Raw genomic sequence first — 15,937 nt, forward strand, 5'->3', positions numbered from 1 at the left:
GAAGAGTACTGTCCTCCAGAGTGGGTGCTGAGTGGTGTGTACCAGGGTCGCCACCATCTGGTTACTGCAGGTACTGCTTTACGGCCTGGTGTGTGGCCGCCTGCCATTCAACAAGGAGGCTGACATCATCGCTGGGCGCCTGTGCTTCAAAAAGGACCCGACAAAAGGTGAGGGGGTGCGCAGAGAGAGAGAAGTTTCTGTTGCTATGTATGAGTATGTTCTTGGATGTGGTTATGGATACATGACTGGGTTAAAGGTGGGTACCAGTCTTTTTAGCTAAAATTCCACACCTGTCATTTTCCAAAGAGCTTGGACAAATGACAGGAGTGGCAAGGAGTGGAATATTAGCTAAAAGGACTGGTACTCAGACTAGATTAAAGGTGATCAAATACAAAAAAGATTGAAGAGACCCAAAGGCCAAATCTCCATCCTATTGCTGTTTCACCATGATACAGAGTGTGAGGAGTTGTTCAGCTGGTGACTGTAGCAGGATCCCACTATGAGGCCTGTTCTGGAACAGATCCTCCTCCATGATTGGATGGCTGAGGGAGAGGTGACCCAGGGGGAGGGGTGATGACAAGCTTTAGGAGAGTGGGAGACCTACCACCTGAGTCACCTGTGGTGGCTTACAAGATACAAATATGACAACAACAAAGATCATGGAAGAATTGAAAAAAATAACCAGTATCTGAATAAAGAATTCCAAGAAAGAATACAAAACACATACTCTGAGTGGAATGCAGTTTTTGCATTCAGAAAATGTTAGAAAATGAAGAAAAATAACTCATTTGGTGGATGTTTGTTTATTATGTCCAGAAAATTAATATACAGTATATCAAAAAGAATATCCCAATAAGGCATTTTGTTCATAAGGTTTAAAGTAACACATTATTTCCGCAATACATCTACAAATGGATTTGTCAAGAGATTATATTTTTCTATACTTGTTGTAAATACGTTATAAAAGAGGATGCCCTCTGAGACGTGCCCAGGAACATATGATGACATCACTACATTCCAAAGGACTTGTTCCTAGCTTGGTCCCAGATCTGTCAGTGCTGTATATTAATGCCCATTGGAGTTGGCTAAATAGGACAAATAGATCTGGGACACAGGAGGTTGGTGGCACCTTAATTGGGGAGGACAGGCTTGTGGTAGTGGCAGAGTCAGTGGAATGGTATCAAATACATCAAACACATGGTTTGATGCCATTCTATTTGATCCGTTCCAACCATTATTATAAGTCGTCCTCCCCTCAGCAGCCTCCAATGATCTGGGACCAGGTAAACTAGTTCAAGCATAATCACACACAAACTGCTCTGCATTAGAGGGAATGAAATCTTACCGTATGGTGCAATCTATCCACCATGATAGCACAAAATCTAACTCTGAAAACGGCATATTATTACATGTCATCCTTATGACAAAGATGATTTAAATCTTACGATATAAGTATCTCATCTTCTTTCACAACAAAAGCACAAAATGTTTGACAAACGTTGGATTCTGATCAAATATCATAAAGCATTTTAGGACTGAGAAGGGGCTGTTTGAGACAGGTCGTCTGGTGTCTGCGAGCTTCCTTCAAGCGTAGAAAGGAAACCAGTTCTGGGCCCGTAATTATATAGCGTCTCAGAGTAGGAGTGCTGATCTAGGATCAGGTCAACCCTGTCCTTGTAATCTTATTCATTATTATATAAAAAGCTAAACTGATCCTAGATCAGCACTTCTACTCTGAGATGCTTTATGAGTACAGGCCCAGGGGGTTATAGTGCCAGCACATCCCCTACGAGGGTGGTCTCAGTGGCAGTCAGTCAGGTCCAGTGCAGCTCTACACAGTTTTCCTGGCTGTCAGCACTCTCACGATGGAACCCACTCCTCCAGCAGAGAGAGCCTAGAATCCCACACAGTATGAACACAGTGAATACAAATAACAACAATATAACAGGAATATGGAAATAACAGTTAATAAAGCAATCTAACAGTAAAGAGTACTTCAGTGAGCACTTCTTAATAAAAAATGTATGCATGTGATTCATCAGTGTGTGCGTTTCACACACACCTACTACCTTGTAAGTACTTCCAGCCATACACCAGTAAGGATAAATAAGTCGTACCTTTTCGTGCCACTGCAGCAGGGTAGCACTGCTGTTTTCAGAAGGCTTCTCAAAGCCCTTGTAGATGTACTTCATGAGCAGGTCAACTCCGTTCTTATCCAGAGATTGTACAGCCTTCTCAATGTCACTGCTCTTGAAGGCACTCAGTACTTTAAGCATCAGGGCTTCAGCACGATCCTAATCACACACACAGTGAAGGAAGTACACGCTTTTACATGCCTCAAGCTCAAAGTGTATTTTGAGGAACAAACTAGTTTTGTTTCACATTGGACTGTTAACGCTCGACATGGTTCTATTATGTTGTAATGGAGGCTGACCTTAACATTTTGGTTTTTGGTGTTGATGGGGGGATTCTTGAGTACAGCCTGCAAAGCTTCCATCAGGTTCCCTGTGCATCAGTGTTAAGGAAAAGATAGACAGACAAACTATACAAAAGTTTTATACTAATGAGAGAGCGCCACAGTAATTCTTGATTCACCTCTCTTCAAAAATGTGTAACAATCTCAATGACTGACTGATTGATTGATTGACTGGTGGAATTCACTTCCTTACCCTCCAACTTGTCTGAACCTGCTTTGAAACAAATGACTGTCTTCAGGTCATAAACAAAATATTTAGGCCTACTACTACCACCATCACCAAACCTTTACTGAATAAAACACATAATCTGACTGCAGAACGTATTCTCGTTATATGAAAAAGGAAGATCGTTGGATCAATGACATGAGAGCACCACGCCCTGACTTGGTGACGGGCGCACGCACAAGCACCGACTTTATCTGCAACATAGTAGCATCATGACTTGTCAGATGGTCTGAAATGCAACATTATAACATAACTGTGTCGGCTTCACGTCACTCCATTAAATTTAACAGTGCACTTAGTACATCAAAGCAGTGTAAAAAGGATATTGTCTGATCAGCGAATCCACTTCTGCTTCATCTGGACCGACCTGACTCTCTCCATTATCCTCATCGTCCACAAATTTGTTCTCGTCGTACTCGTCAACGTCCACCTTCCTGAATTGGTTCGAATCGTTATTCTTCGACATTTTGAAGAGATATTTCGTTGTTTAAAGAAGAATTAGGAAGAATACTGCAAGCTGTCTGTGCTGCTTTACAATTTAAACATTTCTGCTTTCATTTCCTGTCTCGAGCTGACAGCTTCACTTCCGTATAGAGGGCGCTCTCTAGTGGTTGATGTGTGCTAGGCATATACCGTCTATGGTGATATGTCTAGATGGGCCAGTACTCATACATAACAGTAGATGGTGGTATAGGTTGAGAAAAAGCTAACTCTCTCCACAACCAAAGAGGGTAAACTGTGGCAAAGCTTTGAAAGGATCTCAATTGGCATCCGTGACTGAGTTTTGAGAAGGAAACAAGGAGAGAAGATGCGAGGAATCAAGGAAATACAATTGAGAATCTCCAGTTGTAAATGAGACTCAGACTTTTTGTGTGTGTTTGGGTTTTACTATCCTTGAGAGGACCAGAAGTGCTCACAAAGATAGTAAAACAAGGAAAATTCTGACAAGTCGGGACATTTCGCTAGTACCCACAAGGAAAATTATATTTTAGGCTCAGGTGTTAGGTTTACAATTAGGGTTAGAATTAGTGTTAAGGGTCAGGAGTTAGGTTTAGGGGTTAAGGTCAGGTTTAGGGAAAATAGGATTTTGAATGGAAATCAATTGTTTGGTCCCCACAAGGATAGTAAAACAAACGTGTGCATGGAAACACATCCTCAAAGATGGACGGCAGGTGGGAGGAGGGGAGATCAGATGGGACTATTCTAGCCAATGAGAGGGCAGATACGTCTTGGGTGGAATAAATCCTCCCGCTTCGCCTCTTCCTCTCTACTTAGTCAGCTCGGTTAACACATGACATGAGTCAACTGCACACTCCCGCTCCAGTTTATTCCAGTTTATGAATGGAATACATATTGAGGGTATACAGTAGTTGGTGATTCACCTAGAAAAGTGGTAGTTGGTGTTTCACGTAGACAGGTTTTGCTCGCGGTTTGAGCAAGGACATAACTGATTCAATTATTTAAACAAGTGCTGCCCATAAACTATGTGAATGGCCTACATGTATCAACTTTCAGAGTGAATACTTTTGTTTATATTTTGTGCATATTAATTGAATATTGCCAAATGCATCCGAAAAAATATTGCGCCTATTTATTGGAACCCTTGCTGTTAATAGATCGCAAATTAAGCAGCATACAACTGACCTAAACGTTTGGAAATGATAAATGCACTTTCTCATCCATATAGCCTTAAAACGCATATCAGGTGCAAGTGCGCTGTTTAGCTTCAGACCCCTTCCCTTTTCCACATTTTGTTACATTACAGCCTTATTCTAAAATTTATGAAATATTAGTTTTTTCTCAATCTACACACAATACCCCATAATGACAAAGTGAAAAAAAGGTTTAGAATTTTTAGCAAATGTATATATATAAACATAAATACCGAATTTACATAAGTGTTCAGACCCTTTGCTATGAAACTCGAAATTGAGTCTCATAGCAAATTGAGTCTAATATATACTATACAGTCTTCAGACCCCTTGACTTTTCCCACATTTCGATATGTTTTAGACGTATTCTTAAATTAATTCAATAGTTTTTTCCCCTCATCAATCTATACATAATATCCCAGAATGACGAAGCAAAAAAACGTTTTTTAGAAATGTTTGCAAATGTTTTCAAAATATAAAACTGAAATATCACATTTAAGGAGTTACGGTCAGGTTTAGGGAAAATTGGATTTTGAATGGGAATCAATTGTTTGGTCCCCACAAGGATAGTAAAACAAACGATTGCATGGAAACACGTGTCCTCAAAGATGGACGGCAGGTGGGAGGAGGGGAGATCAAATGGGACTATTCTAGCCAATGAGAGGGCAGATACGTCTGCGAACAACAGGAAAACTGTAGTTTTTCTCAAAGTTGCCTGAATGCCACGTGCATCCACTTAAATCAGAACATTTGTAACAGCCTAAACATTACGAAACGTCTATTCCATCGAATAAATCTGACGTAATTCGACACTCTCATAGACATTCATACAAAAAAATCCCCAATTGGCCTGTTTATTTTACACGGGCAGATTTTGGGTGGAATGAATCCTCCCGCTTCGCCTCTTCCTCTCTACTTAGTCAGCTAGGTTAACATATGACATGAGTCAACTGCACACTCCCGCTCCAGTTTATTCCAGTTTCTGAATGGAATATATATTGAGGGTATACAGTAGTTGGTGATTCACCGGGACAGGTAGTAGTTGGTGATTCACCTAGACAGGTTTTGCTCGCGGTTTGAGCAATAACATAATAACTGATTCAATTATTTAAACAAGTGCTGCCCATAAACTATGTGAATGGCCTACATGTATCATGTATCAACTTTCAGAGTGAATGCTTTTGTTTATGTTTTGTGCATATTAATTGAATATTGCCAAACGCATCAGTAAAAATATTGCGCCTATTTATTGCAAAACTTGCTGTTAATAGATCGCAAATTAAGCAGCATACAACTGACCTAAACGTTTGGAAATGATAAATTAACTCTCATCCATATAGCCTTAAAACGTATCTCAGGTGCAAGTGTACTATTTAGCTCACATCTGACGGCTGGGGGGGCATTTGGGACGTACGGCAGATCGCTAAAATATTATAAAGATTATGATCCGATTTCCCAATTTCAAATATTATGGCGACACTATACCAAAAATGGTTTGTTATGGTTTAGAAACTTGGGAACCAAACTCGAGTTATCACTTGGACATGTTGAAATATCTTCATGTCTATAATAAAAACATTCAGGCTTCTATAATAACTGTCAATTTATTGAAAAAAAAAAATCTGAATTTGGAATTTGGCAGTTTGGAAAAAACTAATCCCGTCTGAAACGTCCTATGGAATAAAGGACGTTCTGGAGTAATAATTACATAACAAACGTTCTCTAGTAATACTAGTCCCGTACAAATAGGGTTTATGTGTTACTAATTACAGTAATAAAAAAGGAAAGTGTGCAGTCTGGTTTGCTAAATATAAGGAATTTGATGGATAGCATTTACTTTTACGTTGTACTTTTACTCAAGTATAGTATTTTCTCCACCACTGTACTTAAGTACATTTAAAATCTGAGACTTTTAGACTTTTACTCAAGTAGTATTTTACTGGGTTACTTTTCACTTTTACTTGAGTAATTTTATATTAAGGTATCTTTACTTTTACTCAAGTATGACAATTGAGTACTTTTTCCACCTCTGACTAATTATAAACTGGGTGGTTCGAGCCCTGAATGCTGATTGTCCGAAAACCATGGTATAAGTGAGTCGGCATGCAATTTCTACATGATGAGTGTGCGAGTCTTTGACATCTGTGCTAGTGGAAGCAAAGGAGAATACTGTAAGTACTAATTCAATGTCTAGACAGCTGGTTCACTACAGAAGAGAAGTGGAATAGAGCTGAATCATTGTCTTCAAATCTATTTTGCCAAGAGCTGTATGTGTGGATTCCTTCCACTTGCATACATCGCATGTACTGTATACAATCACACAAATAAATAACCTCAATGTTCAAATGCATATTCAAAGAAACAGAAAACTGGATCTATATTTATAGAATATTCACAGAAAACTGGATCTATATTTCTTAACAATATTAGTGCATCAAGAATGACAATTCAATTTAGGTGGACTTTTTCTGTCAAAGATGTATTGCCAATGAAATTAGTTAATACACAAACACTAATTTAGAAGGCAAATAGCAGTTACATTTTTTATGTAAAAAAAGATCTCCCATTTTATAAACACATAAATTCACACACATATTGTCCAGTCCTTGTGATGCCAATTTCTTTATCATTAATTTATACTTGTAAACAACCTGGTCTACCTGTACAACAGGAGCCCATTACTTTAATTTATATGAACCATTATCTCTATACATTACAGGTTTACAAAGATAGATTTCAAACACATTGAAACTGTTCATGAATCATTGCAACTCCTGGCCCACTTCTTGAATATGTCTCAGCGGGCCAGTAAACTATTCATCATCTATTACACAGTGCATTCAGAAGGTATTCAGACCACTTCCCTTTTTTCACATTTTGTTATGTTACAGCCTTATTCTAAAATGGATTAAATATTTGTTTCCCCTCAATCTACACACAATACCCCATAATGACAAAGTGAAAAAAGGTTTTGAAAATGTCTAAAAAATTAAAAACACAAATATCTTATTTACATAATTATTCAGACACTGACTTTTTCCCCCCAAAATTTTGTCAGCCTTATTCTAAAATGGATTAAATCGTTTTTTTCCCTCATCAATCTTCACACAATACCCTATAATGACAAAGCAAAAACAGTTTGCAAATGTCTAAAAAACATAAAACTAAAATATCACATTTACATAAGTATTCAGACCCTTTACTCAGTACTTTGTTGAATCACCTTTGGCAGCGATTACAGGCTCGAGTCTTCTTGGGTATGACGCTACAAGCTTGGCAAATCTGTATTTGGGGAGTCTCTCCCATTGTTCTCTGCAGATCCTCTCAAGCTCTGTCTGTTAGATGGGGTGAGTCGGTGCACAGCTATTTTCAGGTCTCTCCAGAGATATTCGATCGATCGGGTTCAAGTCCGGGCTCTGGCTGGGCCACTCAAGGACATTCAGAGACTTGTCCCGAAGGCAGTCCTGCGTTGTCTTGGCTGTGTGCTTAGGGTCGTTGTCCTGTTGGAAGGTAAACCTTTCCCCCAGTCTAAGGTTCTGAGCGCTCTGGAGCGGGTTTTCATCAAGGATATCTGTACTTTGCTCCATTCATCTTTCCTGCAATCCTGACTAGTCGCCCACCATGCCACCACGTGCTTCACCGTAGGGATGGTGCCAGGTTTCCTCCAGACATGACGCTTTGCATTCAGGCAAAATACTTCAATCTTGGTTTCATCAGACCAGAGAACCTTGTTTCTCGTGGTCTGAGACTCTTTAGCTGCCTTTTGGCAAGCAGGCTGTCATGTGCCTTTTAATGAGGAGTGGCTTCCTTCTGGCCACTCTACCATAAAGGCCTGATTGGTGGAGTGCTGCAGAGATGGTTGTCCTTCTGGAAAGTTCTCCTATATCCACAGAGGAACTCTGGGGTCTTGGTCACCTCCCTGGCCAAAACCCTTCTCCCCGAATTGCTGTTTGGCCGGGCAGACAGCTCTAGGAAGTGTCTTGGTGGTTCCAAACTTCTTCCTTTTAAGAATGATGGAGGCCACTGTGTTCCTGGGGACCTTCAATGCTGCTGACATGTTTTGGTACTCTTCCCCAGATCTGTGCCGTGACACAATCCTGTCTCAGAACTCTACAGACAAGTCCTTCAATCTCATGACTTGCTCTGACATGCACTGTCAACTGTGGGACCTTATAGACATGTGTGTGCCTTTCCAAATCATGTCCAATCAATTGAATTTACCACAAGTGGACTCCAATCAAGTTGTAGAAACATGTCAAGCAATGGAAACAGGATGTACCTGAGATTCATTTAGAGTATCATAGCAAATAAGGTATCTGTTTTTTAAATTTATTAAACATGCAAAAAAAATGTAAAAACCTGTTTTCACTTTATCATTATGTGGTATTGTGTGTAGATTGATGAGGATAATTACAAAAAAAAATACATTTTGGAATAAGGCTGTAACGTAACATTCGGAAAATGTCAAGGGGTCTGAAAACTTTCTGAATGCACTGTAAATAAGGGGTCAACCCTTCTACAGGTATGGGTTCACTTAGTTGCATGATAGGGCTAGTGGCAGAGTAGCTACAGTGGCTTGCGAAAGTATTCACCCCCTTGGCATTTTTCCTATTTTGTTGCCAACCTGGAATTAAAATTGATTTTTTGGGAGGTTGTATCATTTGATTTACACAACATGCCTACCACTTTGAAGATGCAACATATTTTCTTATTGTGAAACAAACAAGAAGTAAGACAAAAAAACTGAAAACTTGAGCGTGCATAACTATTCACCCCCCCAAAGTCAATTCTTTGTAGAGCCACTTTTTGCAGCAATTACAGCAGCAAGTCTCTTTGGGTATGTCTCTTTAAGCTTGGCACATCTAGCCACTGGGATTTTTGCCCATTCTTCAAGGCAAAACTGCTCCAGCTCCTTCAAGTTGGATGGGTTCCGCTGGTGTACAGCAATCTTTAAGTTGTACCACAGTTTCTCAATTGGATTGAGGTCTGTACTTTGACTAGGCCATTCCAAGACATTTAAATGTTTCCCCTTAAACCACTCGAGTGTTGCTTTAGCAGTATGCTTAGGGTCATTGTCCTGCTGGAAGTTGAACCTCCGTCCCAGTCTCAAATCTCTGGAAGACTGAAACAGGTTTCCCTCAAGAATTTCCCTGTATTAAGTGCCATCCGTCATTCCTTCAATTCTGACCAGTTTCCCAGTCCCTGCCGATGAAAAACATCCCCACAGCATGATGCTGCCACCACCATGCTTCACTGTGGGGATAGGTTCTCGGGTGATGAGAGGTGTTGGGTTTGTGCAAGACATAGCGTTTTCCTTGATGGCCAAAAGCTCAATTTTAGTCTCATCTGACCAGAGTACCTTCTTCCATGTTTGGGGAGTCTCCCACATGCCTTTTGGCGAATACCAAACGTGTTTGCTTATTTTTGTCTTTAAGCAATGGCTTTTTTTCTGGCAACTCTTCCGTAAATCCCAGCTCTGTCGAGTGTACGGCTTAAAGTGGTCCTATGGACAGATACTCTAATCTCCTCTGTGGAGCTTTGCAGCTCCTTCAGGGTTATCTTTGGTCTCTTTGTTGCCTCTCTGAATAATTGCCTCCTTGCCTGGTCTGTGAGTTTTGCTGGGCGGCCCTCTCTTGGCAGGTTTGTTATGGTGCCATATTCTTTCCAATTTCTAATAATGGATTGAATGGTGCTACGTGGGATGTTCAAAGTTTCTGATATTTTTTTATAACCCAACCCTGATCTGTACTTCTCCACAACTTTGTCCCTGACCTGTTTGGAGAGCTCCTTGGTCTTCATGGTGCCGCTTGCTTGGTGGTTCCCCTTGCTTAGTGGTGTTGCAGACTCTGGGGCCTTTCAGAACAGATGTATACTGAGATCATGTGACAGATCATATGACACTTAAATAAAGTCCACCTGTGTGCAATCTAACTAATTATGTGACTTCTGAAGGTAATTGGTTGCACTATACCATATTTATGGGCTTCATAGCAAAAGGAGTGAATAATATGCATGCATCACTTTTCAGATTTTTTTTTTTTAGATTTTTTTTTGAAACAAGTCATTTTTTTCATTTCACTTCACCAATTTGGACTATTTGTGTATACCCATTACATGAAATCCAAATAAAAATCCATTTAAATTACAGGTTGTAATGCAACAAAATAGGAAAAACGCCAAGGGGATGAATACTTTTGCAAGGCACTGTAAAAGCAACCCAAAGGAAGAGGATCCTTTGTGAGACACTGTCTATAGCATAGGGCCATCCCAACATGGAATGTGTGTGTAATGAGCTTCCTGTGTGTTGCGTGCCCATTTCAACTTGCCAGCCTCAGAGAAATTCTAGGTTTGTTCAACTCCCCACATGCCTTTTCACCCTCACATCACGCCATTCAGCCAGGCCTTCCCCTGGAGGAGTGAGCTAACACTCCTCCCCAGACATCCCCTACTTCTCTCCCACTGGGTAAAACAGGGGGAAAGGAGGGGAGGAGACATTCCATCATCCCTTCCCCCACTCCTCTTCTACAGTCTGGAGGAGGGAGAAGAGGAAGGAGGAATTGAGAGCCAGGTCTCCATTGTGTAAATGCTGTGAATAGCACGCTTGCCTAGGCAGGATGTGGGTGCCAATAGAATTTCACAGATTGCCTTACAGAAGGAGTGTTTTTAGAGGCGGAGCTGTGGACTTGCAAGCCTGAGCTCCTCATTAGTATAATGGTCAGTATCCCCTCCTGTCACACGGGGGCCGGGAGACTGGGGTTCAAAATCCTAGACGGGAGAGTACAGGCACAGTGTGATAAAGAAAACACGCTATTTTCTCCCATCTGCTGCAACAGAGACAAGGTTGCCCTAAATCTCAGCAATGTTTCCACGATAAAGCAAAAGACCAAACACCCTTCCCCAGTATGTATGGAACAAAATACTTATAAATAGATGAAAAGGGAACAAGAGACCGGTAAAGATAGTTAGAAAGGCATAAAGAAAATATCATTGGTAAGGAGTCATTCTAATTCAACTACAGATATTTCAAGTTTGGATCTGCAGCAAATACGTGAGTCAGTAAAATCCGTTTTAGAAGTAAATGTTCATCCCTTGACAACGCCACGCCTCGACTGACCCCTGCCAGAGATACATTGCATCGCTAGGCAGGCCTTCACACAAACATGCATTCCCAGGTGTAATCTCTCCTCTCTCCTCTGCCTGCTGCATGAAGGGATGGAGTGTGTGTGTGTGAGAGAGTGAGCGACCCGTTTAAAGATTAACCACACCACCCCAGATGCTAGGCCAGGAATATACAGAACAAGATGTGCTGCATCCTCTCCCAAACAATAGTCATACAGAGCTCAAAAGAAGAGGCTGCATAGTTGCTTTAAGTCACCCTGGTCTCAGATCAGTTTGTACTGTCTTTCAAACTCCCATGGCCATTGTCGTGAGTTGGCAAGAAATCACAAACAGGTCTGAGACCAGGCTAGCTTGAAGTGAGGCTTATATCCCATTCAAACAGAGATAAGCTTTGCAGCTACAAGGATAGGTTGGTTACCATTCTTATCTGTTCTTAGAGCTGTAACGTTTTGTTCTATCAAAAAACTTAACCTCCAGGTCTTGTCATGGATATAGAAAGGTGTCTCTGGTGAAGTTATATGGGAAGCTTAGCTGAGCTGACGTTCCGTTTCAAGAACTTCTTGTTTTCAATCTCATTGAGTGAGATGGAGACGGAGCAGCGTGAGGGATTCTCCCGTCTCTGGCTGATGCTGTCCATTATCGCATCCTTGATCACCTACAGCAGACAGAGAAGAAAGAGAGGGAGAGAGAGCAGAGAGAGAAAGAGAGAGAGAGGGAGAGAAAGAGAGAGAGGGTGACAGGGAGAGAAAGAGATGGGTGAGGGGGAGAGACCAACATAAGATGATAGAGGAAACAGAACAGAGAAAATACAGCACTGAAAATACAGATCATACATCACATACTACAGGCTAATAATAAACACATGTATATCACATTCTGGCTCTCCATCACAGCAGCAGTTACACACTGTCAACAACACCAGGCTGTGGTGAGATACACAGAGATTTGATGGGGAAATGAGAAAGTGACATTTTGTTCCAGAATAGTTAAAAAATAAATAAATTGAGGACGTTAATTTGCTTTAACTCGAGTGTTCCATTTGTACATGTGCATTTGCAGGGCACAACACAAAATAAACCAAGCCAAGCATCATACAAGTTAGGCCTAATGATAAATAGGCACATATTACTTTCCAGTGCGGGCTTTAAGTTAAATTTTCAATTTAAATTTGTATTATGTGAGTACTCAAGTACTCTAAATAAAATAATGTGAGTACTCGCAGTCAATTTAAAAAAAATGCCCATCACTACGTGCATCACTACGTGCATTTGCTTGTTTGTGTGTGTGTGACACGCACCTCGATGTTGTTGAGCGTGTTGAACTCCATGAGGTCGTGGAGGCGGGTGAAGGCCTGGTTGGAGTACTGGAAGTTGAACGTGGAGTACGGACTCTCGGGGTCGTCGAAGACATCAAAGTCACCAAACTCCTTCTCTTTATCCGTCTCTCGAGGGACTCCTGATGGATAATACAAAAATAAGTGGTTGTTGTTATTTTAATGCACATATAATCTTTACAACTCACTCACTAAAATATAAATCAGAAAGACAGTAAAAAACAAAAACAATGACAGAGGTGACTGGCTTATGTCAGTAAATAAATTCCAGCGTCTGTGTAGAGATGACGAAACAATGGCAGATACTGAAACGGAAAAATAGAGTGGAATTGGTAGAGGATAAAATCTCAAAGATAGTATTTTGCTGAAAGTAAGTTAAGAGACAGAGTGGGGGGAGAAGGAGAGTCGGCATCCTACATGTTTAAACAACAGTGTCCTACTATAGGTTGGAATTCTGCAATAGGTGGATTTTTTAAAAATCAGATACGTAGTAAGCCATATCCCATAGAGATGGAATGAACAACAAGTCAATACCTAAAATACCCTTTTTAAGTCATGAGATAAGTCTTTACATTTACATTTACATTTAAGTCATTTAGCAGACGCTCTTATCCAGAGCGACTTACACAGTAATACTTAAGTTTTAAGTTGATAACAAGACAGTGAAGTTTAGGTTCGAGAAGCCGTTTTATCTGATGAGCAGTTACCTTGGAGGTGTAAATATGTGATGTGAGAAAGTTTAATTTTAAACAGCAGACTAAACATTTCTTTGAGACAACAGTTTAATTTGGTAACCAGTTTATGAAAGGTATAAGGCACCTTGAGGGTTTGTGGTATATGGCCAATATACCTTGGCTAAGGACTGTATCCAGGGACTCCGCAGTTTGAAACAAGCCCTTTGCCGTGGTATACTGGCCATATACCACAACCCCTTGTGCCTTATTGCTTAAACAGCCCTGCTGTCCTTTCCACGTATACTGTAGGCCTCTGTCCCAATAAACAGTAGTTGTTTCCTCTTCTCATTTCCCTAGTGATAGGGAAAGATCCAAATGAAGTCACCAGTGGGATTTCACCTAGCTACCATGACAACATCCACCAATTCTGACATAAATCCCATTCATGGAATAGAGGAAGATGATGAAGCCATTGCAGTCGTTAATGTACCAATAGACAGATGGGTCGTTAAAACTTCTTATGGCTGCAGGGGCAGTATTGAGTAGCTTGGATGAAAGGTGCCCAGAGGTGCCCAGAGTATACGGCCTGCTCCTCAGTCTCAGTTGCTGATATATGCATATTATTATTAGTATTGGATAGAAAACACTCTGAAGTTTCTAAAACTGTTTGAATGATGTCTGTGAGTATAACAGAACTCATATGGCAGGCAAAAACCTGAGAAGAAATCCAAACAGGAAGTGAGAAATCTGAGGTTGGTCGATTTTCAACTCAGGCCCTATTGAATTCACATTGGGATATGAATGAAGTTGCACTTCCTAGGGCTTCCACTAGATGTCAACCGTCTTTAGAAACTTGAATGAGGCTTCTACTTTGTTGTGGGACTGAATACAAGCTGAATGAGTCAGCTTACTGGCAGAGAGCCATTTCCTGGTCATGCGCATTCCACATGATATCGCCCTGCGTTCCGTTGCTCCTGTAGACACAAAGGAATTCTCCGGTTGGAACTGTATTGAAGATTTATGATAAAAACATCCTAATGATTGATTCTATACTTAGTTTGAAATATTTCTTCGACCTGTAATATAACTTTTTGAAGTTTTGAAGATTATCAAAGGTTAGTGATTCATTTTATCTCTATTTGTGCTTTTTGTGACTCCTCTCTTTGGCTGGAAAAATGGCTGTGTTTTTCTGTGGCTTGGTGGTGACCTAACATAATCGTTTGTGGTGCTTTCGCTGTAAAGCATATTTGAAATCGGACACTGTGGTGGGATTAACAACAAGATTACCTTTAAAACGGTATAAAATACATGTATGTTTGAGGAATTTTAATTATGAGATTTCTGTTGTTTTGAATTTGTCGCCCTGCACTTTCACTGGCTGCTGTCATATCATCCCGTAAACGGGATTGCAGCCCTAAGACGTTTTAAGTAACAAAACCGATGTGTGTCGCAACCCTTGAGGCAAAACAGATGTGGTTGGCTCAATATCAAAGGATTGATGGCAACATGTAAGCTATATTTCTTTTCCAAATTTTTATAATAAACAAATACATTTGCACAATGAGCACTTGCTGTCTTTCAAATACATCGTTACAGTTGTTGGTTAGCTAGCTAATGGATTTTTGCTATATTAGTATAGTCGTGACATGATATCCATGAAACTGCTAAGTAGTTTATAAATAAATAGTTAACCAAATGACGACCGACCCGTAGCACTCATGTCGGTAGCACTCACGTCGGTAGCCTTGAAGTGCTTTGAAAGGCTGGTCATGGCTCACATCAACACCATTATCCCAGAAACCCTCAACCCACTCCAATTTGCATACCGCCCCAACAGATGATGCGATCTCTATTGCACACTGCCCTTTCTCACCTGGACAAAAGGAACACCTACGCACCTATGCTATTCATTGACTACAGCTCAGCATTCAACACCGGAGTGCCCTCCAAGCTCATCACTAAGCTAAGGACCCTGGGACTAAACACATCCCTCTGCAACTGGATCCTGGACTTCCTGACAGGCCGCCCCCAGGTCTTAAGGGTAGGTAACAACACATCCACCATGCTGATCCTCAAAACAGGGGCCCTCAGGGGTGTGTGCTCAGTCCCCTCCTGTACTCCCTGTTCACTCATGACTGCATGGCCAGGCACGACTCCAACACCATCATCAAGTTTGCCGATGACACAACAGTGGTAGGCCTGATCACCGACAACGATGAGACAGCCTATAGGGAGGAGGTCAGAACCCTGGCCATGTGTTGCAACAACCTCTCCCTCAACGTGATCAAGACAAAGGAGATGATTGTGGACTACAGGAAAAGGAGGACCGAGCATACCCCCATTCTCATCGACGGGGCTGTAGTGGAGCAGCTTGAGAGCTTCAAGTTCCTTGGTGTCCACATCACCAACAAACTATCATGGTCCAAACACACTAAGACAGTCGTGAAGAGGGCACAG

General features: G+C 41.0%; 2 protein-coding genes across 4 annotated transcripts in view; both read right to left on the minus strand.

The window, feature by feature from the left end:
- Nucleotides 1–787: 787 nt before the first annotated feature.
- Nucleotides 788–3,300, minus strand: LOC118394536 (actin-related protein 2/3 complex subunit 5-like). The gene is made up of 4 exons (XM_052463515.1): nucleotides 3,028–3,300; nucleotides 2,435–2,506; nucleotides 2,118–2,294; nucleotides 788–1,894 (listed from the first exon to the last, which is right to left on the minus strand). The coding sequence occupies exons 1-4, from the start codon at nucleotides 3,166–3,168 to the stop codon at nucleotides 1,832–1,834; spliced, it is 453 nt and encodes a 150-aa protein (XP_052319475.1). The 5' UTR covers nucleotides 3,169–3,300; the 3' UTR covers nucleotides 788–1,831.
- A 3,657-nt stretch (nucleotides 3,301–6,957) lies between these two features.
- Nucleotides 6,958–15,937, minus strand: part of LOC118394538 (cytosolic phospholipase A2-like) — a 28,509-nt gene continuing 19,529 nt past the window's right edge. For all 3 annotated transcript variants that reach the window (XM_052463517.1, XM_052463518.1, XM_052463519.1), the window contains 2 exons: nucleotides 12,771–12,928; nucleotides 6,958–12,128 (listed from right to left, as the gene is read on the minus strand). In XM_052463517.1, coding sequence (XP_052319477.1) covers nucleotides 11,988–12,128; nucleotides 12,771–12,928 — 299 coding nt within the window. In that variant the 3' untranslated portion in view covers nucleotides 6,958–11,987. The remainder of the gene's footprint in view (nucleotides 12,129–12,770; nucleotides 12,929–15,937) is intronic.

This window comes from Oncorhynchus keta, chromosome 15 (genome assembly GCF_023373465.1).
Source record: "Oncorhynchus keta strain PuntledgeMale-10-30-2019 chromosome 15, Oket_V2, whole genome shotgun sequence".
NCBI lineage: Eukaryota > Metazoa > Chordata > Actinopteri > Salmoniformes > Salmonidae > Oncorhynchus > Oncorhynchus keta.

What these genes read in the sequence shown, in the direction of transcription:
- LOC118394536 (XM_052463515.1), bottom strand. Translation starts at nt 3,168, where the DNA reads ATGTCGAAGAATAACGATTCGAACCAATTCAGGAAGGTGGACGTTGAC. An exon ending in CCAAAAACCAAAATGTTAAG is followed by an intron (nt 2,295 to 2,434) that starts GTCAGCCTCCAT and finishes GTGTGTGATTAG; the next exon opens with GATCGTGCTGAAGCCCTGAT. An exon ending in TGCTGCAGTGGCACGAAAAG is followed by an intron (nt 1,895 to 2,117) that starts GTACGACTTATT and finishes GTGGGATTCTAG; the next exon opens with GCTCTCTCTGCTGGAGGAGT.